Here is a 27,594-nt window from a genome sequence, read left to right as displayed (position 1 = left end):
CAAAAAGATTGTAGCCGGGGGCCGGAGAGATGGCATGGAGGTAAGGCGTTTACCTTTCATGCAGAAGGTCATCGGTTCGAATCCCGGCGTCCCATATGGTCCCCCATGCCTGCCAGGAGCAGTTTCTGAGCACAGAGCCAGAAAAAACCCCTGAGCACAGCCGGGTGTGACCCAAAAATCACAAAAAAAAAAAAAAAAAAAAAAAAAAAAAAAAAGATTGTAGCCAAGTTACTAAGAGAATCATGGAATACCCCAAAATTTTTTTATGTATTTAGCTTTTATTATTTTTTATTTTTTTTATTTTATTTTTATTTGAACACCTTGATTACATACATGATTGTGTTTGGGTTTCATTCATGTAAAGAACACCACCCATCACCAGTGCAACATTCCCATCACCAATGTCCCAAGTCTCCCTCCTCCCCATCCGACCCCCGCCTGTACTCTAAACAGGCTCTCCATTTTCCTCATACATTCTCATTATTAGGACAGTTCAAAATGTAGTTATTTCTCTAACTAAACTCATCACTCTTTGTGGTGAGCTTCCTGAGGTGAGCTGGAACTTCCAGCTCTTTTCTCTTTTGTGTCTGAAAATTATTATTGCAAGAATGTCTTTCATTTTTCTTAAAACACATAGATGAGTGAGACCATTCTGCATTTTTCTCTCTCTCTCTGACTTATTTCACTCAGCATAATAGATTCCGTGTACATCATGTATAGGAAAATTTCATGACTTCATCTCTCCTGACAGCTGCATAATATTCCATTGTGTATATGTACCACAGTTTCTTTAGCCATTCGTCTGTTGAAGGGCATCTTGGTTGTTTCCAGAGTCTTGCTATGGTAAATAGTGCTGCAATGAATATAGGTGTAAGGAAGGGGTTTTTGTATTGTATTTTTGTGTTCCTAGGGTATATTCCTAGGAGTGATATAGCTGGATCATATGGGAGCTCGATTTCAAGTTTTTGGAGGAATCTCCATATCGCTTTCCATAAAGGTTGAACTTGACGGCATTCCCACCAGCAGTGGATAAGAGTTCCTTTCTCTCCACATCCCCACCAACACTGTTTATTCTCATTCTTTGTGATGTGTACCATTCTCTGTGGTGTGAGGTGGTATCTCATCGTTGTTTTGATTTGCATCTCCCTGATGATTAGTGATGTGGAGCACTTTTTCATGTGTCTTTTGGTCATTTGTATTTCTTCTTTGTCGAAGTGTCTGTTTATTTCTTCTCCCCATTTTTTGATGGGATTAGATGTTTTTTTCTTGTAAAGTTCTGTCAGTGGGAATACCCCAATTTTAACACTCACCTGATATATGGAAACTCTGGAAAGCTTTAATGACTTTTGGGGATAACACTGAGGTAAACTTTTTTTTTTTTTTTTTGGTTTTGTGCCATAACCAGCAGCGCTCAGGAGTTACTCCTGGCTCTGAGCTCATGGATCATTCCTTGGGGTGGGGGTGGGGGCCATATGGGATGCTAATGATCAAACCCAGGTCAACCATGCACAAGCAAATGTCCTCCCTGCTGTGCTGTCACTTCGGTCCCTGGTTTGAACTTATTTTCCCAGCACTTTTGTACACGATTGAGTTTCCCAGGATAAACCCAATTTTACTAAGAATAGATACTGAGACATTATGGCTTTTCAAGTCCAACCTATTCCCCTTTTATTGTGGACAAGAAAACCCGGGCGGCCCCGGAGAGATAGCACAGCGGCGTTTGCCTTGCAAGCAGCCAATCCAGGACCAAAGGTGGTTGGTTCGAATCCCGGTGTCCCATATGGTCCCCGGTACCTGCCAGGAGCTATTTCTGAGCAGACAGCCAGGAGTAACCCCTGAGCACCGCTGGGTGTGACCCAAAAACCAAAAAAAAAAAAAAAAAAAAAAAAAAAAAAGAAAACCCGGGCAAGAAAATAAAGAAGACCCAAGTTTACTCAGCCAGTAAGGGGCAAAATCTGGACCAGACCAGCTGTGCCTCATCTGTCTGGCACTTCCCAGGACATGACAACTTCTGAGCAAGCCAGTGCAGTTCACATTGGCATCTCAGTTCCAAGGATCCCAGTGATCTTCTCTAGGGCATGTGTTTCCTGTTTTAGTTTTGGGGTCCTACCTAGCAGAGCGCAAAGGTTACTCCTAATTCTGTGCTCAAAATTACTCCTGCAGGCTCAGGGTATCCTATGGGATATTGGTGACTGAACCCAGGATAGCCCATGCAAGACAAATGCACTTCTGTTGTGCTATACCTCTGGCCCCACATTTCCTCTGTTGGCAGTTTCCTTTCTCTTCCCTCTCTGGAGATCTCAGTCTCTTTAAAGTTAGTAACCACCTCTCTTCATAAAATTATTTACCTTAAAAAGCAGATTTTTGGACCAAAAAGAAGTAAGGAGTTTGGCTTGCATGCAGAAGGTCAGTGGTTCGAATCCCGGCATCCCATATGGTCCTGAGCCTGCCAGGAGCAATTTCTGAGCATAGAGCCAGGAGAAACCCCTGAGCGCTGCCGGGTATAACCCAAAAATCAGAAAAAATAAAAATAATAAAAAACAAAAAAGAGATTCTTTTTAGGCCCGGGGGAGTGATAGCACAGCAGTAGGGTGTTTGCCTTGCATGCAGCCAACCCTGGACGAACCCTAGTTCAATTCCCGGCATCCCATATGGTCCCCTGTGCTTGCCAAGAGCGATTTCTGAGCTCAGAGCCAGAAGTAACTCCTGAGCACTGCCGAGTATGAACCCCCCCAAAAAAAATTAAAAAAGAAAAGAAAGAAAGAAAATTTCATGGATACTCTTATTTAAAGGAATCCTCCTAAGCACTGGAAGTTTGATGAATCTGGGTTTTTGGTTCTTAGCCATTGTTTTTTGGAAAACAATATGGAAAACAACTGGAAATTGAATTCCCATGTGATCCAGCTATACCACCCTAGGAACACAAAAAACACTATACAAAAATGTCTTTCCACATCAGTGAGTGAGAGTTTCTTTCTTTCCACATCCCCGCCAGTACTGACTGTTCTTGTTACCCACAGCCTTTTCCTGGTGAAGATTTATCCTCAGTTTCTCACCAGATCATCTTAATAAAAGCCAAGCGTAGAATTTCGTGTGGCAATTCTTAACAGGCCACCCTTAAATAATTTATTTTTGCTTATCTCACAGCTTGTCCCTAAGCCAGGGCTGGAATTTATAAGAACTGGGGGCCTGATCTTGTTTTTGCATCCATAAACCCACTGTCAAAGAGAAAAGAGCTCTGAGTAGACTTATCCAGGTCATGTAATTGTTTGTAAATAAAATTCACCGTGTAACAAGCCAGCCCCTTCCCTTGAGTGCATTTCTAGACAACAGCCTTTGGCCTTCAGTTTCTCAAACCATCTTTTTCCCCCATAAGTGCTACATTTTTTTTTTAGCAGAATGCCTTTACTACATGGACATTTCTGGATTTCAAATAAACACCTAAAGCACTTTAGTTTGTTTATAAGAATAGTGTTATGTAGTTCTTACTTGCAAAAGTGATTTTTTTAACCCTTTGGATTTATTTCATTTGATTTCCTTAAAAGCCTTTGCTAAAAAAAAAAAAAAAAAAAAAAAGATTAAGATGAGCTTCGAATTCTGAAATCCCTGGAAACAAATGTCAGTTTTATGGTTCTTTAAAGAAGCATTAAAAACTTTACACTTAAACAGTATTTGAATTTGCTCTTCTTATGCACAGAAGATTTAATGGCATATAAATTGGGAATAATTGTTCTGTTTAAAAAAGGATTAATTTAAACCTAAATCAATAATAACATGTGCAGTTTCAATTTAACGGCCTACTTAAAATAAAGTGGTAAATAAATAGCAGCTAAATGATTAATAGCAATGCTTTTATTCACCTCCTTAACAGGCAAAATGGCCAGTTATTGAATATTTTATGATGAGTGCAAAGGACATTAATTGTTCTAGAAACATGCTCTAATTTTTAGTAATTTTTTGATTGAATGCTACCCTGAATAGGAGGCTCTTCATTAAATGGAGATTTGATTTTTATTTTGTTTGAAGTCATCACGGGAAAGTACTCATACGGGGGTCCATTAGAGCCAACAAATCTCAGAGTCTGCCCCACCACCCTCCTCTTCCTCTGTACCCAACTCTGGCATCTGAAGAGGAGATTGGGCATCTGTTGTCTGAACAGGAACAAAAGGGTTGTGTCCTCATTGTCTGGATAACCTTTCTCCCCAATGTAGAGGGATGGGGGGCATGTGTGTGTATGGACACACACACACACCACACATGCAGATGAGAGCAGATGGGGGGAGCACTAGGCACTCATTTTATTCCAGTATGTTGACCTGGACCCATAGAACACAATGGAGCTTGGGAGCTCACAAGTCCAGGACAATGGCCCTCTCATATCAGTGTCTCTTTCAGCTGGGAGATGTGTCTCCCTAAAGGATCACAGCCTCATGTGCTCTTGCAAAAATACAACCTCTTGTTTGTTTCAATACATGAGTCCCCTCCAGAAAGGAGAGAGCCGGGATATTTGAGGGGGTGGGGCCCCTACAGGCCTAGTTGGAGCCTCTTATGAGCTGTGTTTACAGGTCTCATTTTTGCATCTGTACATCATAACTTTCTCTTCCATAATTGGGAAAAAATTTTTTTCTGGGCCAGGAAAGTAGCTCCATGAGCCAGTAGGTATATTTTGCATGCAGGAGGCCTAGGCTCAATTCCAAGCATTACAAGGTTCCCCCACTCCCAAGCACTGATGGGAGTAGCCCTTGAGCACAGCCATGTGAGGTCCCCAAACACTAAAAAACATCCCTTTTATTTTTTGGCTGAAGCAATTCATTTTGTTGAATGTGTTACAAAACTATTTTCTATGATCCCTTTTAAAATGCTCTAATCAGGGACCAGAGAGATAGCATAGCAGTAGGGCGTTTGCCTTGCAAGAGGCTGGCCTAGAACGAACCACAGTTCAATCTTCCAGCATCCCATATGGTCCCCCAAGTCAGGAGCGATATCTGAGCACATAGCCAGGAGAAACCCCTGAGTGTCACCAGGTGTGGCCCAAAAAACAAGATTAAAAATAATAATAATAAATAATAAAGTTCTCCATTCAGTAGCATTCCATGTGGCTGCCATGTGTATTAAAGGTGAAAGGAGGTGACACAAGAAAATGGGGGGAGGTTTTTTTGTAGATTTGGGGCACTTTGGAGCATGTGCTCCATCCAGCCTTTTAGCTCCTCAAGGCCCAGTATCTTGGATAGTTCCCAATCCCTTTCTCTAAACATGCTGTTGGTTCCCCAGGCTGACCTCTGCCGGGGGCAGGACGAAAGGGCTGGATGCTAAGAAATACTGATTTCTTTGCTGCCTCTTAATGCACCACAAATGAACTTTGTACCCAGAAATACCATGGGTCTGGGGTGGGAAGGTTCCCCAGAGACACTGGGCAGGAAACAGGACACTCCACTGCCATGGCAACAGACACAAAGAGTGGTATGTGGAAAACTGTCTACTGTGGAGGAAGAGAAGACACAGGAAAATCAAGTAATTTGTCCAGAGTAAGGAGTGACTACAGGAACTGAGAACCGCTGGATTTGGATCCTAACACCTGTATCCCTCCCACACTCTGCTGTGACATTTCCCAAATCCAAACTAGCCATCTATGGGCCAGAGCACAGTGGGATCCCATCCCCAGCACCACCAGGAGTGATCCCTGAGCACAGAGCCAGGAATAATCCCTGAGCATTGTTGAGTGGGACCCAAAAACCAAAAATAAATAAATAACCATCCATCTCATCACCCAAGATGTGAAATGTGGCCAAGAAAGGTATTCCTTGACTCAAGAAGGATATGACCTCACAAGCCTGAGGTCATTACCAGCTGCTGTTGGGTGAGTGTGAAGCCCAGCCAGACTGTTTCCTAAGAGACACTGTAGAGATTAAGCGAAGGAATCCATTTCTATTCACCACAATGGTGACCTTTTTAAGATAAAATGATGTGTGCAAAATATATCCCCCCCCATTGTGAAATCACCCCACATGCCTTATTTCCAACCCTGAGTGAACAGTTCTAAAGAAGGGTAGCGACCAAGAATTAAGCCAGTCAGGAGAGAATCATGGAATCAGTTTGCTTTTCGTCTCAAGGTCTCCCTCTGTGCACCAAACCAGACTGACTTTGTTTTTATTCTTCCAGTACAAATTCAACCAGGGGGAGAGTAAAGTGAGATCCGGGTGGACTTTTACATATCAAAGGGCTATGTGAAAAGGAAAGAGGAAATTGGGGGGATGCCTTGTTTGAGTAAATAGCTGGGTGTCATCTAACATGTGGATGTTCCTTGACTATTGCTTCTTTTGAGTTCATCATGGGATCATGGAACAGAGCTGGCATGGCTTTTGAGATGTCTCACCATCAAATCTGGAAGTAGGCAGCAAACTTCTTTTTAGCCACACCCCCAGAGCAGGCAGCTAACCTACTGGTGTTTGGAGAAAGGGGGCATTCCTACCCAATTGGACATATGAATTTCTGGCCAACATGATGCAGACTTCATCATGAGAAGAGAATGGCATTTGCCTTCCCTGGAAAAATGACCCATTGCCCCCCCCAAAAAAAGTGTCTCTGGTCTCCTGTAGGAACCCCAAATTCAAAATGGCAGTTTAGCAAGGCCTGGGAGTTTGGACTTTTTTTTCTCTAGTAGCTTTCTAGAAAGTCAGAGCAATGTGGATTCATATTAAGAAAAGCAAATTAGCATGAGGGGCACCATTAGTTTGTTTACCCAGCAGGAAATTATGTCCTCTGTAAATGGGGAATATCAAATAGCATAAAAAGCCTGGAGAATTTACATTTTCTTTTTGATTAGAGGATTGCATCTCTACTATACTCAAGGAAGGAAAATCTCTCCCATTTAGCTTTTGAAGATCAAAGAGGCCATTAAATATGCTATATTACAACAGGGATTTTTTTTTCCCATTTTTTGTTAAGGCCAGAAGGTGCTTCACAAATTGAGATGGGGATGGGGGAAAGAGCAGGCAGGATTTGGGGTTTTATGCATGAAGGGTGGACGAGCTTACTCTGCTTTGGCAGGTGGGCCCTGTACTGAAATTAGGCAATGCATAAATGCTTACAAGCTTGTCTGCCAGACCTCAGGGTCACAAACCTCCCCTAGACTAAGAGTTTCTAGGTACTATCAGTCATGCCCCTGAAAAAAAGCCACAAAGATAGAGCAAAGTGGTAAGTAAAAATCACTGAGAGGAAGTGGAGAGAAACTAGATATTTGGTTGAGTTGAAACTCTCTTCCGCTGGCCACACAAGGACGGAAAAGGACCAATTTAAATTAGATGGTGTGGAAAACCACAACTCTCCTTCCTGGAGACGTTATCACCAACCAAAACTCCAGACTTAGCTGACCTACTGTCCAGTTTTCAGGAACTAAAAAAACAAACAAACAAACAAAAAAAAAAAAACACTCAACACCCCACCATCCTGGAAATCTGTCTTCTTTAAGCAGACAACAGAAATCAGGATCCACTTGCACCCAGATCTACCAAGGGCCACTAACCATTCCCATGGGCAACATCAGTCTCGGGAGGTTGGATAATGCTTAGTAGCATGTAAGATCCGCCATGTCTTTACTGCTGAAACGAAACACTGGGGGTACATGTCAAAGCACCCAGCCTTCAGAGTCTCGCTTTCTGGCATTGGTGACACCCCCCCCCATCTTCACTCAGGGTTTGATGGGCTTGGCTAACACCATTTGACCCCAGCAGGTATATGCAACAGACTAATTTGAGCCTGACACATCTGTCATAAAACCAAAATGATAGGACTCAGAGGCTGATGCCCCCTAAAATGACCCACTAGGTAGGGTAGGTCGGTTCATTTTTAACTTTTCTCTCTCTCTTTTTTTTTTTCCTGCTTTGTGCAGTCAGTTACTAACCAGAGACAAATACTCAGATCTGCGCTATGACCCAAACTGGAAGGAGAAGAAAGAAGAGGTGCAGCTGCTCAAGATTGAGGCCCTCCCCATGTCTGCAGGGAGTTCTGTAGAAAATGTGGCTTTGGACCCCCTCTACCCTTCCAAGGAGACTTCTATGGAGCTTCCTGAGGACAAAGGTGAGGAGAAGGGGACCCCGCCGAGCAACACACCTTCCTTACTTGGGAGTGAGTTCGTAAGCCCCAACTATGAGCAAGGCGCCCGGCGCACCCACCTCTCAGAGCTGAGCGACAGTGACCCAGCAGAGAAGTCCAGTAACTTGTCCCAGTACCTGAAAAGCTCCGGCTCCCGGCCCGGGGCCTCTCAGCCCAGTTCTCGGGGTCCTCGGCGAAGGAAATCTAGACAATATTTCGTGGAGAAAAACAAACTGACTCTGGGCTTTCCCACGCCCAAGATGGACTCATACCTTCAGCTGCACAGCAAAAGAAGAGGGGAGACACATCTAGAACAGGTAAGCTGGGCCCTCCCTCATGCAATCACTTCCCCCTTTGCAAGCTGGACATAGTTGGGTATGAAGGTGACTGTGGAGAGTGTCCCGGCCCTGGTCCACTCTGGCCATCAATCAAGGCAACTAGTCCACAGATACTGAAGAGCAAAATACAAGCCACTAATGACCTGCGATGCTGTTACGTTGTTCAATCATTATGGCCAACATGGTCCCATTCTGGGCTCCCTAAAATTTCAGAAGCTAAACAGCTCCTGACATGACTGGAGGTTTTATTCTCCCAGGCCATTTGCTTCGGCTTCCACCATAGTCTTGCTTTCCCATCACTATGAAGTATCCCCAAAAGTTTGGAGGTGACATGGCCCACTCACATCCATGACATCAACCACACACAGACCCATAGCCAGTTTTCAGCTCTGGATCCGCATGCATGGCAGGGTTATGGTTGAAAGGACAGGGGCCAAGGCTAGCTGTTTTCTCACACAATTGTCAAGCGATTCAAATGCCTTCCCAGCTCCTTTGGAAAATAAGTCACGAGGGTCAGAGAGGTCAAGTGCCCTGTGATTAAGTGCTGTCAGTGTGTGCATGAGACCTGCGTGCCATCTCCCACATCTCAGCAACAATTGCAAACAAAAAGACAACTCACTACCTAATAATGACTCAACATCTTGACTGTCCTATATTAATGATGTGCTAGGATCAAAATTTAGTCTTTCCTAAAATGGTCCAAGGATATTTCCTTGGACCTTCATTTATTTAAGAGGGTGGTCATATCTGGTGATGCTTAGAGATTACTCTGGCTCTATACTCAGAAATCACTACTGGACGGCACAGGGGTACATATTCGATGATGGAGATTAAACCTGAGTCAGCCACATACAAGGCAAATGCCTTCCCCATTGCACTATCACTCTGGCCCCAATATTTCATTTCTCTCTGGAGCCTGTTAAGGGTAAATTCTGTTTCAGGAACTCTCACACAGAACCCATTCAATCTTTTACTTCACAGACACAAGAAAAGTGTCATCTGCCACTCTGACTGAGCAAACAGCTATAAGTCCATATCCTCATCTCAAACACAATGATGTAGACCCATCCTAAATTCAAATTACTATTACTGGCTCCTGCTGCTAGATGAAAGGAGTGCTCCTATTTGATTTTGGCTAGTCATTTTAGGGACAGGGAAGACTCTAAAATTATTCCATATAATAATGTAAAGTTAACAGCATCTCTAGACCACCCAAAATAACTGATCATATCTAATAGGAACACTTGACTTCTGAGAGCAAAAGAAACCTATACTCAAATACTCTGGCCTGTTTATTTTTTTCTCTTTATTTTTTTAAACATTTATTTATTTAGGATATTTTGGCCACACCCAGAGTGCTCAGGGTTACTCCTGGCTCTGCACTCAGAAATCATTCTTGGCAGGCTCAGGGGAGCATGAGGGATTCCAGGAATCAAACCCAGGTCCATCCTGGGTAAGCCACATGCAAGGCAAACTTCCTACTGTTGTGCTATCGCTCCGGTCCCTCTGGCCTGTTTCTAATGAAATGAGAAAGATGAGGGACTGAACATTTGTTGTGTTTGTTTTGGGGCCACACCCAACGATGCTCAGGGAATACTGCTAGCTCTGCACTCAGAAATCACTCCTGGCAGACTTGAGGAACCATATGGGATGCCAGGGATCGAACCCAGGTTCGTCTCACGTCAGCTGCGTGTAATGCAAATGCCCTTCCTTGGGACTGAGCATTTATAATTATTTTTTCTTTATTCAAAAACCTGAGTCAAAAATATAATTTTTAAAATGTTATGTCATATCCTTGCTTTTATAATTAATCAAACAATGGAATGGGTCTGTATAACTAGCTGCCTTAATATGCAGCTAAATTGAAGAACATAACATTTACATAAATTTATATGTTATTGTACTTTTTTGTTTTTGAAAATCTAGGTGGAGGAAGCCAGAGAGATGGTACAGAAGACATTTGCATACATGTGTCAAACATTGGTTAAATACCTAGTTTCCCATATATGGGGACCTCAAGGAGTGATTCTTAAGTGCAGAGCAAGGAGTAACCACTGAGCACTGCCAGGTGTGAGCCAAAAAAACAAAAGCAATAATAATAAATAATAACAATAATACATAAAATAAACTATAGGTGGAAATTTTGGATTTTACTTGGTTGTTTATTTAAAAAAAACACAAACAAACTTGATAGTTCACCACTTATAAAAAAAAGTGTTGCTAGGGACCAGTTTCTTTCTAAATATTATTTTTCAGTTATTAATATATGGGGGGCGGAGTTTGGGTCACACCCAGCAGCATTCAGGTCTTACTTCTGGCTCTATGCTCAGAAATCACTCCTGGCAGGCTCGGGGGACCATATGGGATGCCGGGATTTGAACCACCTGCACGCAAGGCAAATGCCCTACCTTCATGCTATCTCTCCAGCCCCCCTATTTTTTCAGTTATTTAAAATGTTCTCACAAAAGAAACGGATCTATGAGAAAGAAACACACAGTGAAGCCAAAATAAATAGAGACTTTTGGGGGGGATAATAAAGGGGGAAGATGATTTATTAAAATTTCTTGAATTGCTGGCTTCTTAGCTATCTCCTAGCTATTTCTATTCAGTTTAGATTAACATTTAAGAATAATATTGTCCATGATTGCACAACCCCATCTTCATTGTGCCCAAGGGGGGAATTTCCAAGCATCTGAGTCTATTCCCTCTCTCTAAGCTCTGAATTGCTCTTTGAAGTGGCCATTGAACTTGTCCCCCATTTTTCCAGGTTCAAATGTCTAAGGACTGATGGCTAATTGTATTCAAAATTGTTTCTTCATTATCCAACATACTCTTCCTTCATCTTACTCCTCTTATGCCAGAAAGGACAAAAATTAGCTTGATCTTACAGGGACGTGATGATGCACGGAACTTGTTTTATTCCATTTGAGTCAGTAACATATAATACCGTGTTCCTTTTGAACCTTGTTTTTTTATAATATAAATATGTGAAATGTGTGTGGGTCTTGTCTGCCAATACAGATGATAAGGCTCCCAATAGCAAGAACTATTTTCTACCTTTGTCCAAATCATTGCAGGAATGAGCACAGTGCAAGGCTCAGGAAATAGCTTAGAAATGAGAAGCTGTCTTTTTCCCTCATCAACAATATTTTCTCTTTATTATGACAGGGAGTTTAGGTAGGGGAAATGTAATTTCTGGAGCAGAGGGTAAGGATTCTGTCTGAAAAAAAATAGTGAGGCCGGAGAGATAGCACAGCGGTGGGACATTTGCCTTGCATGCAGGTGATCCAAGATGGATGATGGTTCGAATCCCTGCATTTCATATGGTCCCCCGTGCCTGCCAGAAGCGATTTCTGAGTGCAGAGCCAGGAATAACCCCTGAGCACCACTGGGTGTGACCCAAGGGGAAAAAAAAAGAAAGAATTCTGGTTGAACATTAAAAGCTATATATGTAGGATATCTGGGGAAACCATGTGGATTAAAACCTGCTTGGCTGTGTGCAAAGCAAACATCATCCTACCCACTGTCCTATAGCTCTGGCCCACTAATTATTTAAAAGTGGTTCTTGATTCCACCTTGGAATAGTTCTATTGTAGAAACGATCTTGAACTTTGAGAAGTATTTTGCTTCTCTCTGATTACTGTTAGACTAATGGAATGCCAAGACTGAGAAACACTAGACCAGCCTCTGACCTTGCTTGCTAGCCTCAGCAAAGGCAGTTAAATCATGGGGCCAGAGTGATAGCACAGCAGTAGGGCCAACCCAGGACAGACCTGGATTCAATCCGTGGCATCCCATATGGTCCCCGAGTGATTTCTGAGAGCAGAGCAAGGAATAACCCCTGAGTGTCACTGGGTGTGGCCCAAAAACAAAAATTAAAAAAGCAGTGAAATCACTAGGAAAACTGAAAGAATACTGATTCCTGGGCCCACCATTTTGAAATTCTCATTTCATTCATAACAGCAGTTAAAACTATGGAATAAAATGACCCACTCTAGTCATTAGAAGAAATATATTAATATATTAATACATTGGAGCTCCCTCTTGCATAACATTCCTAATACTTATTCAACCTAGCGGCAAAAAAGAGGACACTCAAGTTAGTGAGAAAATAAATTGATGTAAACAGTCTGGGAATGTTTTGTTTGTATCTATTAACATACAAATCCACTGAGTTCTTGAGAGGGTGAAGGCTGGTGGTTAAGCACCCAGACTTTATTTATTTATTTATTTATTTATTTATTTATTTATTTATTTATTTATTTTTACAAACCTTTGTGTCAAGGGCTGACTTTCAATAGATCCAAGTGAGGGATAGACTTTAGAACCAGTTTCTTCTCCACAGCTCTGGACTAGCTCTCTGATGAAATAAAATGGAGCTGCTGAGGCCAGAGCAATAGCACAGCATGGAGGGTATTTGTCTTGCGTGCAGCCGACTTGGGTTCTATCCCCAGCATCCCATATGATCCTCCGAGACTCCCAGGAGTGTTTTCTGAGTACAGAGTCAGGAGTAACCCCTGAACACCAGTGGGTGTGGCCAAAAAAACACACCAAAAAAGTTAGATGCTAATAGAATCAGCTAATTAGAATTAATAGATCAAGCCAATAGGTTAACAGGTATTGAATGCTTATATCAAAGAATTCCTGGCTCTTAGCAAGCACTGTATAAGCATTTGCCATTATTATTTTCACTTGATCCAATATGCTTCACACCTAGGAATACAGTCTATTTAAATGTACAATTTTGAAATCATTCCTGTATTAAGGCTATTCACTTCGGTCTTATTTGTAATAGCAAAAGATGGAAAATTACCAGACTTTCTACCTTTAAGGAGAAGTGTTTCCATAAGTTATAGGACATGTAAATAATAGCATACATGTAACTGAAGTTTGAGGTTTTTATAAAAGATAATATTCTTCCTAAACACTGTCCATGATATGAATAATGCACCAGGATTTATTACTTTCTTCTCAAAGAAAATTCTGTAAGGCTACATAGATGAATTCATTGCAGAAGATGGCAAGGAAACAGAATGGAAGAGCAGCATTTCACATTATACCTCATCTTTACTTTAGGCTTATCCAGTTATAATACCAACATTTTTTGGTAACACCTACAATTCCACACCCCCTGGTTGCTCACTCACAGTTGAATGACCTCACTTGTGATTTTCCTTTAACTTGTCAATAATGACTCAGAACAATAAACAACAACAACACATGGATTTCTGTGCGAAATGGTTTCTCAGTCTTCTCCCTCCCAGTACCACCTGTCGATTGTACATTAACACGCACCAGAGCATCACCTCGGAAATCACAAGTGGATCCAGGATCTTAATCCCATGGCCTGTGAAGGCTCCTGCATGTAAAACCCAGCCCACACTAGAGGGCAGCTCAAGATCATGCAGCCAGTTGGTAACTGTACTGGGAAGCACTCAGAGCTCACTTGTATTCAGGATTTGTTCAGTATAGCCAGAGGCATCTGCCTCAAGCTCCATAGGATGGGGCCTTTAAAGGAAATTGTCTTGGGGGAATGAAAAAAGCCCAGCGACCTTATTTTCTCCTCTTGATTCTGACTTAGAAGGCTAATCAAGATGAAATGTCAAAAGCCTTCTACCTGTCATCCTGTCCTCTCTAAAGGGCAGCTGCATGGCAAAGAGGAGCAGAGTTGTTATTCTGATCCACTAGTATCTCCCAAATAAGACAGTCCTGCGCAGAGCCACTGTTGGTTCTGAGCTTGGGCACCTATTGGGGACCTATTGTTGTCAAAACAGCAGATCAGACACCCAAGCAAAAACCAAAAGCCAAAAGAAATCATCTGCCCAGCCTGGGGTCCAGGGAGCTATCCCCAATTCTGTGCTATGCTAAGAAGCACAACTAATGGGCCCAGAGAGATAGCACAGCGGTGTTTGCCTTGCAAGCAGCCGATCCAGGACCAAAGGTGGCTGGTTCGAATCCCGGTGTCCCATATGGTCCCCCTTGCCTGCCAGGAGCTATTTCTGAGCAGACAGCCAGGAGTAACCCCTGAGCACCGCCGGGTGTGGTCCAAAAAACAAGAAGAAGAAGAAGAAGAAGGAGGAGGAGGAGGAGGAGGAGGAGGAAGAAGAAGAAAAAGAAGAAGAAGAGGAAGAAGAAGAGGAAGAGGAGGAGGAGGAGAAGAAAAGAAGAAGAAAAGAAGAAAAGAAGCACAACTACTTCAGCTAGGTGCCTGTCAAACCCTTTGGTTCCTAAAGTCCAACAGGAATGCTGGAGGCAGAGAAGGAGCAAAGCCGCATGGGAAGAGTCAGGGTTTCTCCTCAACCTTAGCGAATCTTCTCTCAAAGGACACAATAGTTCTGGTCGAAAAGGAAAGGAAAGAGAGAGGGACATGGGGCCCTGACGCCCCAGTTTGCCAAGTTGGGACACTCTCTGGCCCTGTGAGTGAGTGAGGCCTGCCTTGGAGGTTCCACTCCACCTCTGCCTTGGAGCCTATAGGAAGGATTGAGCTAAACAGCACATGCCCTGTGGCACCACTCTACCTGCCAAGGTGGAAAGGCTTACTGGGTTGGGAGCAAGTGGCATGGGGCTGCAGGTCTCCCCACCCCAAACCCCAGGCTGTAGTGCCTCCTAGTGAAAGAGCCCTGGCTTCAGCAAGAACAGGATGAAAGCAGCTAAAAGAAGGGCCAGAGTGCTAAGACAGTGAGGGTGTTTGCATTTGCTTTTTATGTGGCTAGCCTAAGTTTGATATTCGGCATTCTCTATGAACCCTTGCCAGGAGTAATCTCTGAACATCGCTGGGTGTGGCCCAAAAAAACAAGCCAAAAAAAATTCTTTCTCTATGTTCTAGTGGCCCCTTTTACAGAGCAACTCTCCCAAAGATGGGTTAATCAAACCCAGCAGATTTCATCCTTGCCAGACTTTCTTGAGGGGTTCAATCAAGAGGACCCCACATCATTGACTGTTTTCAGCTGTTTTTCTTTTAAACTTCACCTCCCTTCTTGTTCCCAGCATTAATGCTAGAGGATGAACATGGCTGTTACTTTGGATTGGATATGAGACACTTTGGTTCTGAAGTCTGCTGTCAGACCACTGCTCTGCCAATTCTGTCTTCTCTCTGCCTGCATCAGTGTTGGTGATGTTGGTTACAAATCTCCCTTCTGGGTCCGAAGCGATGGTGCAGTGGTAGGGCCAATGCCTTGCACACGGCTGACCCAGGACGAACTGTGGTTCGATCCCCAGTGTCCCATATGGTTCCCTCAAGTCAGGAGTGATTTCTGAGCAAATAGCCAAGAATAACCCCCGAGCATCACCAGTGTGCCCCCCCCCCAAAATATTCCTTCTTCTTCCCTCTCCTCTCTCAACCTTGGCTCCCCCTCTCTCCTACCAATTCCCTGTTAATTTCCAGGCTGGTCAAACTTGACCTGTCAAAGAAATAGAAGAAGTCCATCATGGCCTGACCCCTTCCTGGCTCTTCAACTCCATCCTTTATTGCTTCCCCCTCTTTGCAAGTGGGGCTCCATTAGCACTGGAATCTCCAGAAGCCCACCCAGGCCTGTGTCCATGTAGACACATCACTCACTTGCCCTACCTTCTTTGCTGAAGATTCAGCTCCATGATTTCTGCCTTTTGGAAGCCACCAAATGTTCTATCCTTCCTCCCTGGGAACCAACCCATCATAGAGCCCAGAACACCAGGATTCTTACTTTTGTGTGCCTGTGTCTTTCCTAACTGAGTTCCTAAAGGAGTAGGCTCTGAATTCCCCATACCTAGCATATAGAAAGATCTATGTAAATATTGATTTAGTTTTGTTTGGGAGCCACACACAGCAGTGCTCAGAGTTACTCCTGGCTCTGAGCTCAGAAAGCACTCTAGGCAGGCTCAGGGGATGCCAGGGATCAAACTCAAGTCAGCTGTATGCAAGGCAAATGCCCTCCGCACTATGCTATCACTCTGACCCCAACACCATATAAATACTGGATGAAACAATATGATTTTTACACACCTTTCCTTTGGTCCAGAATCTTATTATTTTAAGAATAGGGGCTGAATGGGGGCCAGAGAGATAGTACAGCGGTAGGGTGTTTGCCTTGCATGCAGACGAATGGTGGTTCGAGTCCAGGTATCCCATATGGTCCCCCGAGCCTGCCAGGAGCGATTTCTGAGCACAGAGCCTGAGTGCCACTGGATGTGACACCCCCCCCCAAAAAAAAAAAAAAACAACAACAAAAAAAAACAAATAGGGGCCGGAGAGATAGCATGGAGGTAAGATGTTTGCCTTGTATGCAGAAGGATGGTGGTTCAAATCCCAGTATCTCATATGGTCCCCTGAGTCTGCCAGGAGCAATTTCTGAGTGTAGAGCCAGGAGTAGCCCCTGAGTAATGCCAGGTGTGGCCCAAAAACAAACAAAAGAACACACACACACACACACACAAAGAATAAAAGTTGGGGCAAAAGAAATTGCCCTTGGGCTGTGTGTTTAAACAGTATAATTGGACATAAAATATTGGACTTGAATCCCCAGGATTACTGACTACTTACGACTTTGGCTAAGTCACTACATTTGGCAGAATCTTGTTCCTCCATGTTAAAGAGAAGTTAAAATTATGGTTCTTGCCTTTCCCATCAGATGGATGGGGTGACTAAATGAGTTCATATGGGGGATCAATACATTCGTGGATATAGCCCCATATAAAAATATTTGCCACCTGACATTGCAATGAACCTTGGACCTCCTATTGTATATGGAGAATTACTGAGTGATAGATAACTCTCTTTTTCCATAAATTTAGTAAAAACGTTGTTATCCATCAAATTAAGCTTTCCCTGCATTAGAATCAAATCAGGTTCTTCTTTTTTCTACCTCTACTTGGTGGGAAACAGGGCATCATTTATGATAAATTCTTTAAGTTGACTGGGGATCTTTTATTCTCACCTCTTCTCAGGGATTTTGTGAAAATTATTTTGGTAGGGTCCATATTCTGTAAATGTTCATTGATTCATGGATTCATTTTAATTTTGCACTGTATAACCACAACAAGAGCACTTACTTATAGCTGCATAATTTTCATTGAACCTTCCAGCTTTGTCAATATGTTCCTTCAGATATCTTTCACTGAGACACTCGCTCAGCACTTGGTTAAGCTGCCACGTTATATGATCTATGGAGTGACACTTCATTCATGGGGGAAAAAAAATCGGGCTAGAATCCAAGAAAAGCAGGCTTGACCCGGAAGGAAAAGCAGGCCTTCCAAAACTGGGGAACTTCCAACTAATGAGCCATTTCTAAGGCCAGATAGATTCCCCCGGCTCTGCCTTGAGGGCCCAGAAATTAGAAAATCTTCACTTCTCTTTCCTGTGCCCTAGCCATGGTGCATCTGAGATCAGTGTCTGCTGTGACCAGTGACTTGCTGCCCATGACCTTGCAGGAGGCAATTTTGTGAAGTGACTGTGGCACGTGTTCATCCACAGTTTGGATGGGACCTATAGGGAGAGGCATATGCTAGGCAGTCAGAGAGAGCCATCCCAGAGCCAGGCTGTCACTATGATTCTTGCGTATGTATATGTGTTTATATGGGCCACATCCAGTCATGCTCCTGGTGGTGTGTGGCAGGGCTCGGGGGAACTCTCCATGGTGCCAGGGCTATAGGACATTGGTTGCATACAAGGCAATCATCACCTTAATACTGTGTGTGTGTGTGTGTGTGTGTGTGTGTGTGTGTGTGGCAGCCTCAGGTCCTAATTGAGCACACAGATGCCAAATCTTGTACCTCCTAGAGCAGTGAAAGTGGCTCAGCTCAGAGCAAAAATACTGGATATGCTTATGTCTAAGTAACTGAACATCAACTACTAAGCCTTTCAAATAGCTGCACCTGTGGGGCTGTGCTGATAAAAGAGATTTGTTTTTTTTGGGTTTTATTGTCCTTATCTCCATGCTCCCTCTATCTAGACTAGGGGGTTCAGAGGGATGGTGGGAAGCCCCTATACAAAACCCTACCTAAAACCTACTACAGTAGAAGGCACAATGTAGGGAGACTGTGAGATACCTGAAGCTCCTTTGAGATGGCCAACTTCACCAGGAGACATTCAGTAACTTTAGGAGCCGATCCAAGCCAGAAACAGTGACCTGCAAATGACCTTGCAGGCTGGAGATGTGCTGGGTTTTTTTTTTTTTTTTTTGGGGGGGGGGGGTGTCACACCGGCAGCGCTCAGGGGGTTACTCCTGGCTCTATGCTCAGAAATCGCTCCTGGCAGCCAGGGGACCATATGAGATGCCAGGGAGACGGAACCACCAACCTTCTGCATGAAAAGCAAACGCATTACTCCATGCTATCTTTCCGGGCCCCGGAGATGTGCTTGTTTAGCCCAACAAGGAATGAGGCGAACCAGGAATCAAAACATCACTGGAGGGTTTGGTGTGGTGGTGACCCCTGCTAGTACCATGCTCAGATCACTACTTAAAGACAATGTTAGGGGTGAAGATGTGGGGGGTTACACAATGCCACCAGTGAGAGTCAGACTTGGCAGCCGGCTGGTGCTTCGTTCCTGCGTCCTTCCCTGCACCCCCTGCAGCTGTGCGAGTTCACACAGCATTTGTGGGGAGGTGCCCACTTTCGGTGGAAGGAGGGGTGCTGATTCTTTAAGAACCAGAGGACTTTTCTTTGACAGTAGCTACCCAATCTAGCTCAGCTGTCCTCGATCTGAGTTGCTTTCCTCCCTGCAAACCCTCACTTCAAAGCAAGGAACATAATGTCCAATTTTTTAATGGCCCGAGACCCAGGCACTCAGGGGCTCTGCTGTGCCTTCCCTCCGTGTAAACACCTCATCGAGATTGCCCTGGATTTCAACAATAGCCGCCAAATGCAATTGGAGAACCTGAAGCCTTTTGAAGTCCTCCCTGGCAGAGGCCGGTTTCCTAGTCTGGGATAATGACCGGCCATGATTGCTGTCTTTGTTGTATCTTTTCAGTAGAGAAGCAATTATAGGCCCCAATTTAACAGAATAGGCATTACGCAGCTTATGATGCTCAAAATGCAATTTCATTTGATCATTTTCTCGATTTGATTGGTATTAATAGAATAGTTCGCCCAAGGGAAAAAAAAAGAAAGAAAGAAAGAAAGAAAGAAAAAAATAGCTGGCAGAGGTTGTGTCCCATTCCACTTTCAAAGAGATAATGTAGAAGTATGTTTTTACTGGCCCAGAAAGCTGCTGAGGGATCCAGAGGACAGCCTGGGGAAGATGATCTGGGCATTTGAATGGGTACCTGGGGCTTCTTAAGGGAAACACGCCTATCTTGGAGGGTCTCATTATTTCCCATCAGGCTGGGAGGTAGAAAACCAAACACAGGAAGGGAAATACCCTTCTGAGAACCAAGATATAGCATACAGGTGGAAACCCTAGGAATAAGCTCAGTGACCTTTTCTTCTGCCCTAACAATACCTGGGCCCTGGCCCCCTGCTTAGGTAACCTGTTATGACTTTAGGGGAATGGAGCAATAGGGCACTGATCTTGTATGCAGCCATCCCAGATTTGATCCCTGGCATGCCAAATGGTCATCCCCTCCCTACCAAGGAGGACCCCCCTGATTATTACTAAGTGTGTGGTCCCAAAACCCAGAAACTAGAACTGACCTTGAAATAGAGGTCTGGGATGAGTTCAAGGCACTGATGAGTTTATGCTACCCAGAAAGCAAAGTTGAGAATCATGAATTCAGTACATCATTTGAATTCAAGGAGTGCCCAAATCACTAAGGCTCCCACCAATCCAAGATGGTTATTTCCAATAGATGACTTTGTGGAACAAAATTTCCTGAGTGCTGGCTGTGGCTAAGAATTCTGGGCAAGGGAATCCATCTCTCTCCTCTTGGGTTTCCATCCCCCCCTAGCTCACAGAACATTTTTTTGGGAGAATCCATTACACTAGTGACTAGGGCCTTGTCAATGCTGAGATCTCAGAAACACTCAAATACCCCAAATATGTTCCTTTTTTTGTTGGCATCATCTTGTAGGGACTCATGTCTTCACTGGCATGGTTGCCCTTGATGTGCTTCAGCAGTCCTAATCCTATCAGCTTAAGTTAACTGTAGAAAGATGGAGCCCCCCAGATGTGTTTCAAGAACTTGAGAAGGGTGGGGAAGGATGTGATCTCAGAAGTACTAGTTCTCTGGGCCAGAGAGATAGTACAGCGGTAAGGCATTTATCTTGCACACAGACAGACGGTGATTCGAATCCTGGCATCCCATATGGTCCCCCTACCTTGCCAGGAACAATTTTCTGAGCATAGAGCCAGGAGTAACACCTGATTGCTGCTGGGTATGACCCAAAAAACAAAAACAAAAACAAAAAAAAAGTACTAGTTGTCACATTATTACTCTGTTCCTTGGAAACTACAGTCCAGCTCCGAGGACAAATATGAAGCACGAACAGGCACCAAAAATAATAAAACATGGTCCTACCAGCCTCTTTCTCAAGCTTAAGCAAGGCAGAGCCTCTATAATATCAGAACCCGCAAGGCAGCCAGTTAATGTGGCTAATCTGTGCTTTGTCCCTCTTAGATCTTTCAACCCCGTCAAAGTAACTGGCCAGACGTCCATTCCCAGTGGCCAGCGAGACGGCAAACTCTGCCCTTCAGCCCGAAGACAAATGGCACCAAAGAGCCCAGCAGCTAAAGGTCGCCTGCTAGACTGAATGTTGAGTGTGACAGGGTCACTGCCAACTAGGTGCCTGTGGGGATAAGGGGGGTTCACCTACCTGGGAACAGTAGCACCTCCCTGTGACTAAGACAGGACTGAAAAAGGTCACTGTGTACTTGGCCAATTCTATATCTCCCCAATAGGTGCTGTTGAGGGAGGAAAGTTCTCTCCATATCTCTATCTCTCTGTGTCTCTCTTTCTCTCTATTTATCTCTGTCTCTGTCTCTTTCTCTCTCTCTCTCTCACACACACACAGATACACACAGACACACACATACACACACACACACACACACACACACAAATGTTTCAGCTGAATCAAAGTCCCCAGATGATGTTCTGTGGGGTCCTCACAGCAGGCACATGGACATTTGTGAGAGACTTTAGGATGCTCAAAAACCAATAAAGGGCTGGAACCATAGTACAAGAGTTAGGGTATTTGTCTTTCATGTGGGCAACCTGGATTTAATTCCCTAGCATCTCATATAGTCCCCGGAGCCCTGCCAAAGTGTTTGCTGAAATGATTCCTTTTGGCCACTCTACCTTAACATTAGACTTCCAGACAGGAAAGAGGAGCAAGAGGAAGAAAGATATGAAAGGGAGAAAAGGCTCTGATATACCTCCCCTGACCCACCTTCCTACCTCTCCAACCAGCTACTAATTTGGTTCGGCTGCCAACAGGTCTCTTTTTTCTCAGCAAAACCTGGAGCATGTCCTTCCTGACATTCAAAAAGAGAAACCGCCAATATTTTTAATAGTCAGATTCAATGTTTCCCTTGTACTCATTGGAGGGACATTTATAAGCCTAAAAACTCCAAGTACTTGTATTTTATTATCAACCAACAAACACAACAGAAAACTTTTCTACACCAGGGCTCATGCTAGAGTCCAGGCCCCATGCTGGGGTCTCAGGTCTGGGCAAGAAAACTTGGGCTAGGACCAAATCCTGCCCTGCTCCCTTTTCTGCTCACTTCACAGAAGCAGGGAAGCCAGTGAAGAAAAGCCACAGCTAGAAGTGGCCATTTTTGGCTTCTTGGGAAGGGCACAGTGTGAAGGAACCATACACATCCCTGGGCAGTCTGGCTGGGAAATTAGTGTCCTGCCTCCTGGCCTAGGATGCTCCTTGCTAATGTTGCAGGACCTTGGCCCCTGAGCTTGTGTTCCAGGAGCAGCCGGGCCATTAAGCAGTGGGGACTGATTTGCCAGAGTGGGTAACAAAAGAACCCTGGGAAGCGCTAGATGAAATAGTGGGGACTTGGGGATGGGGAGTCGCTGATGGAGATTAAACAGCCTGTGAATGGCTTTGTAGCTGAACTTCCAGGAACTAGGGTTCCCCCACCTAAAGTTAGTCACAGCTGATGCCTCCGTTGTAGGGAAATAAATCATCAGTAAACCACAGAGCTCAAGTAGGATATGGGGGGATGGGGTGGAAGGTGGGGAAAACATAACAAGTCCAGAGACAGGCGAGCTTCTTTCTAGGTGGTGAAACACCAGCCCAGGGCATTTATATCTGTGTGAATTGTAGATTTAACACTTGAGACTATTGAAGTTTCAGCCAAGGATGAACCTCTGGCCTGGCAGACAAAGCATCCTATGGAAAAACGTGACTGTACCCAGCAGGGGGGTGTAGCAGAGACAGACAAGGATGAAAAAAAATCTCCCCATGAAAATACTGCTGGCAGGTGGTTTGTTGCTTTTTCAGGTGGGAATGAGAGAACAGAAAAACGTAATGATGGAATATTTGAAGGAAAAGACAATTTGGTCTCTGGCTTTTCCCAGAGAAGTGCAGAAATCATTGTAGAGTAGCAGATACCGTGGATGTTTTAGGAAGGTACCTGTGAGACAATACAATCATTGTTCTAGAGTTCAATTCCAGGAAGGGTGCTTGTGGGGTACCTGTTTGCAGAGCTGGCTTACCAGCATCCCTCAAGCACCCCCTCCTCCCTCGAATGCAACTGAATCCTCATCGTGGAATAAGGTTTTTTCAATTGAAATACAGAAAAACAAGTTTTTCCTCTCCAGTGAAAATTGAAACCTTAGGGCTGGACTGATATACAATGGATAGGGAGTTTGCCTAGCACACAACCAACTCAGATTCTGTTCTCCGTACCCCAAGTCCCACAAGGAATGATCTCTGAGTGCAGATGCAGGGTAAGCCCTGAATAGTACTGGGTATGGCTACAAACCTCCTGGAATTTGTATTAGAGAAGCCCCAGATGATCCCTCTCAGAAAAAAAATATTATGGCTTTTTTTTGGGCCACACTAGGGCAGTGCTCAGGTTACTCCTGGCTCTTTGCTCAGAAATCACTCCTAGCAGGCTCAGAGGACCATATAGGGGTTGCTGGGAATTAAACCAAGTTCATCCCTGGGTCAGTCACTTGCAAGGCAAAAATGCCCTACTGCTATGCTATTAATCTGGCTCCCCTCCCGGAAATTTCAACATCTAAAGCAAATGGATTCTAAAGTTCACATTGTAAGGAATCTGCCATTATAGTGCAGTATGTTACTGTCCTAAATCTTATATAATGTGATCTTGGAGCCATAGCAATAGTGCAGTGGTTGGGCCATTTGTCTTGCACATGGCTGAGCCAGGACAAACCTTGGTTCTATTTCTGAGCCCATAGCCAGGAGTAACTCCTGAGCATCACTAGATATGGCCCAAAGCCCCCCCCCCAAAGTTATCTTATTAGACATAAATATTATGTAGTCACAGACAGGAGCAGAATGACCCCCACTAAGTAGATCAGGAGAGGAGAAGGAAATGTTGAATTTATGCCAATCATTTGGTCATTCCATGCCACAAGCTGAAACATTTGACATATTTGACAATATATCCAAATATTCAAGATTTTTTTTCCTTAAATGATCAGGTTAGCTTGCATTTCTCATTTATGATTATACAGATCATAGATCATAGATATTTTTCTACGTGTGTTTAGAAAGGAAATATATGTTACAGTTCTAAATGCAGAAATACATATGGTCATCTTACTATTTTTAGTAAGTAGTCATTCCTTCCACAGGCTCCCAACTCAACTAGGTTTTTTTTTTTTTACAAAGTAATAAGTATATCATTTCTTGGGAACTGTTTCTAAGTGGCCTAAAGCAAACTAGTTATACAGCATATTTATTATTATACATGGAGTACATGTTATTGTTACAAGACTTTGAAAAGCATAAAGACCATCCATCCTGAACTATTGAAATATCTCCCCCTTCCATGTTGTATTGCTTAAGTACAGCTTAAATTATGAAACAGAAGCAAAACAGTCCTTATTCTTTTCTTTTTTTATTATTTTTTATGGGTTTTTTGGGCCACACCCAGTGACACTCAGGGGTTACTCCTGGCTATGCGCTCAAAAGTCGCTCCTGGCTTGGGGGACCATATGGGATGCCGGGGGATGGAACCGTGGTCTGTCCTAGGCTAGCTCTGGTAAGGCAGACACCTTACCTCTAGCGCCACCATGCCGGCCCCACAAAACAGTCCTTGTGGTTTCACAGATGACCTTACTAGAGCACAGAATCTTATAGAAGCTTTTGAATAAAACCCGATTCATTTCCTCTGGTAAGGAGGTCATTTCTAGCTTCTGACCTATGAATATTATGAATATATGCTCACCTGAATTAAATTGCATATTCAACCTGTCTTTGGTTGGTATTGCAAATCAACCATGTTCTTTGTGGTGGAAATTAAAAAACAATCAGCATCAAACATGATCTTAAAGACTTCGATGCAAATTTGCACTTTCTGTGTCTGCAACTTGTTGCCTTTATTTAGTGATACTTAGCAGTATCTTAAGCCAAAGGCTTATCCTTAGAGCCTATACTAACGCATTTCTTTTTTTTAATTGTATAGCATAAATAAATGTATTAGTCAAAGGAAGAACTACTAACTGTCTAATCTTTATGTAAATATATCCAAGTATCAGTATCTTCTTTTCTTTTTTTTTAAACTTTATTGATTGCTTGATTGATTGATTGATTGGGTTTTGGGCCTCACCCAACAATGCTAGGGCTTACTCCTGGCTCTGCACTCAGAAATTACCCTGGCAGACTGAGGAACCATATGGGATGCTGGGAATTGAACCAGGTTCCTCCTGGGTTTGCCTCGAGCAAGGCAAATGCCCTACCGCTGTGCTATATCTCTTTCCAATATCCAAGTAACTAATTGGTTAGCAGACAGACCTTTTTAGAACTTTTAATACCCTATTACATTATCCTGGTGGGATCAGATTTCTGAGGCCTTGCTTTCAAATCTCTAAAAATGATCTGAAATCTCCAGAGTTGCTCAGTAAATCACCCACAAATTGCTGCTGAGTGCTTTTTTGGTTTTGGTTTTGTTTTTTTGTTTTGGGGTCACACTCAGCAATGCTCAGGTGTTACTCCTGGCTCTACACTCAGAAATCGCTCCTGGCAGGCTCAGGGGACCATATGGGATTCCGGGATTCGAACCACCATTCTTCTGCACGCAAGGCAAATGCCCTACCTTCATGCTATCTCTCTGTCCCCTGCTGGGTGATTTTTGCAATGTCAGGAATCAAACCTCAAACCTCTCATACAGAGCAAACCCTCTCCCACTAATGGTACTCTACCAGCTCCCTCTTATCCTCTCTCTTTCCTTTCAATTCCATTATTGGCATCAACTTCCAGTTTGAAAAAAAAGAAATCACTTCCTTTAGGTTGGCGTCATTCTCATTTGTCATTCTATTAACCAAAAATATCTTTCTTTCCCCCTTAGAATTACCAAGAACAGTGGTCTCAGCATGAAAGTACAAAATCCAGCAACGTGCTCCAAGGTATTTCTTCAGACACCACTGATGGTCCGCAGCCTTTCAGAAGACCCATCAAGCGCAAGATTCGCAAACGGTATAGACGCCGGATGGAACCCAAGCCTCTGGTACCAGAACCACAGAACACAGAACCCAGCCAAGAAGAGATTCCCACAGCCACACAGCAGCAACTCCAGAAAAAGCCAGCTAACACTTCCAATAGACAGGGAACCCATGAATAATCATCTATGACACTACTACCAGCAACCTCCACCTTACTGCCCTGGGGAACCAGGACCCCAAAGTTGTCTCCAATATACCTGCTCCCCCCAAACAGATTTTTTGATGGTTTCATCTATAAAAACCCAGTTGGCTATCACTCAGTGAGGGACTGTTAATATGGAAAGAGAACCCAGGGACCCAGAAGAGAGACATTTGGTGCATCAACAGCCACATCCCCCTACTCTTGCTAACACCAACTTCCACTATTCTAATGAACTTTCCAAGAGACAAGGGCCTGGTGGTCCCAGAGGCACTCAGGCTGCTGCTAATACAAACACCAAGAATTCAAAGGAAAAGAAGAAGCATTCCACGCAACCCAACAGACATATGCGGAGGCAAAATATAAGAACTTGGAGATATTATGGTAAGAATTCTTTTCTTCTCGTGGTTTCCCTAGAGCGGGCTACTTCTCCTGGACCCATTCATGACCACTTTTCAGCTCAGAAATGCCACCCTGAAACACCTTTAATTGATGATGTGCTTAAATTTGAATTAAAATGTTTGGCCTGAGGGGCCGGAGAGATAGCACAGTAGTGGGGTGTTTGCCTTTCATGCAAGTGATCCAGGATGGACAGTGGTTCGAATCCCGGCATCCCATATGGTCCTCCGTGCCTGCCAGGAGCAATTTCTGAGTGCAGAGCCAGAAGTAACCCCTGAGCACAGCCTGGTGTGACCCAAAAAACCAAAACCAAAAAAAAAAAAAAAGTTTGTCCTGTACACCTTTAGAAACCTTTTGTTTTGTTTTGTTTGTTTTTGGTTTCTTTGGTTTTGGTTTTTGGGCCACACTGGTGATGCTCAGGGGTTACTCATGGTTATGCACTCAGAAATTTCTTCTGACATGGGGAACCATATGTTACGAATCAGCGGTTCATCCTAGGTCAGCCGCATGCAAGGCAAACACCCTACTACTGCACCACTGCTCCAGCCCCTAGAAACCATTTAAAAGTGGCTGAGCTTTCTGTTTTGTTTTGTTTTTTTGTTTTTTTGTTTTTTTTTTTTTTTTTGGTTTTCGGGCCACACCCGGGTAACGCTCAGGGGTTACTCTGGGCTATGAGCTCAGAAATTGCTCCTGGCTTGGGGGACCATATGGGACACCGGGGGATTGAACCACAGTCTGTCCAAGGCTAGCGCAGGCAAGGCAGGCACCTTACCTCTAGCGCCACCGCCCGGCCCCTACTTTCTAATATGTCTATGTGCAAGCATGGCATTGCAGCTCAAAATTCTGCATATATGAGATTGCAGACCACAATTTCAGCAGTTCTTGTCTCTTAGAAGACGAAGGAAAACTGTCTTTCTGCTGGAGAAAGAGACAAGAGAAGGTAGTACAAAGAGACATGTCAAAAGGGGGAATCTGTGTAAAATCAGTGCACCTGCTGTATCTCCAAGCCCATGTAATATGAGTCTAAAGAAGGATCACACATGAAATAATTCAGACCAGGCTGAGG

The 27,594-nt window shown here is 43.8% G+C and overlaps 1 protein-coding gene across 1 annotated transcript in view; it reads left to right on the top strand.

Annotated features, from left to right (window-relative positions):
* Positions 1-26,176, top strand: part of JHY (junctional cadherin complex regulator) — a 31,728-nt gene extending 5,552 nt beyond the window's left edge. The window contains exons 2-3 of the mRNA XM_049777943.1: positions 7,889-8,408; positions 25,837-26,176. Coding sequence (XP_049633900.1) covers positions 7,889-8,408; positions 25,837-26,109 — 793 coding nt within the window. The 3' untranslated portion in view covers positions 26,110-26,176. The remainder of the gene's footprint in view (positions 1-7,888; positions 8,409-25,836) is intronic.
* The last annotated feature ends 1,418 nt before the right edge of the window (positions 26,177-27,594 follow it).

This window comes from Suncus etruscus, chromosome 8, assembly GCF_024139225.1.
Source record: "Suncus etruscus isolate mSunEtr1 chromosome 8, mSunEtr1.pri.cur, whole genome shotgun sequence".
NCBI lineage: Eukaryota > Metazoa > Chordata > Mammalia > Eulipotyphla > Soricidae > Suncus > Suncus etruscus.
This window is presented reverse-complemented; position numbering and strand designations above follow the sequence as displayed.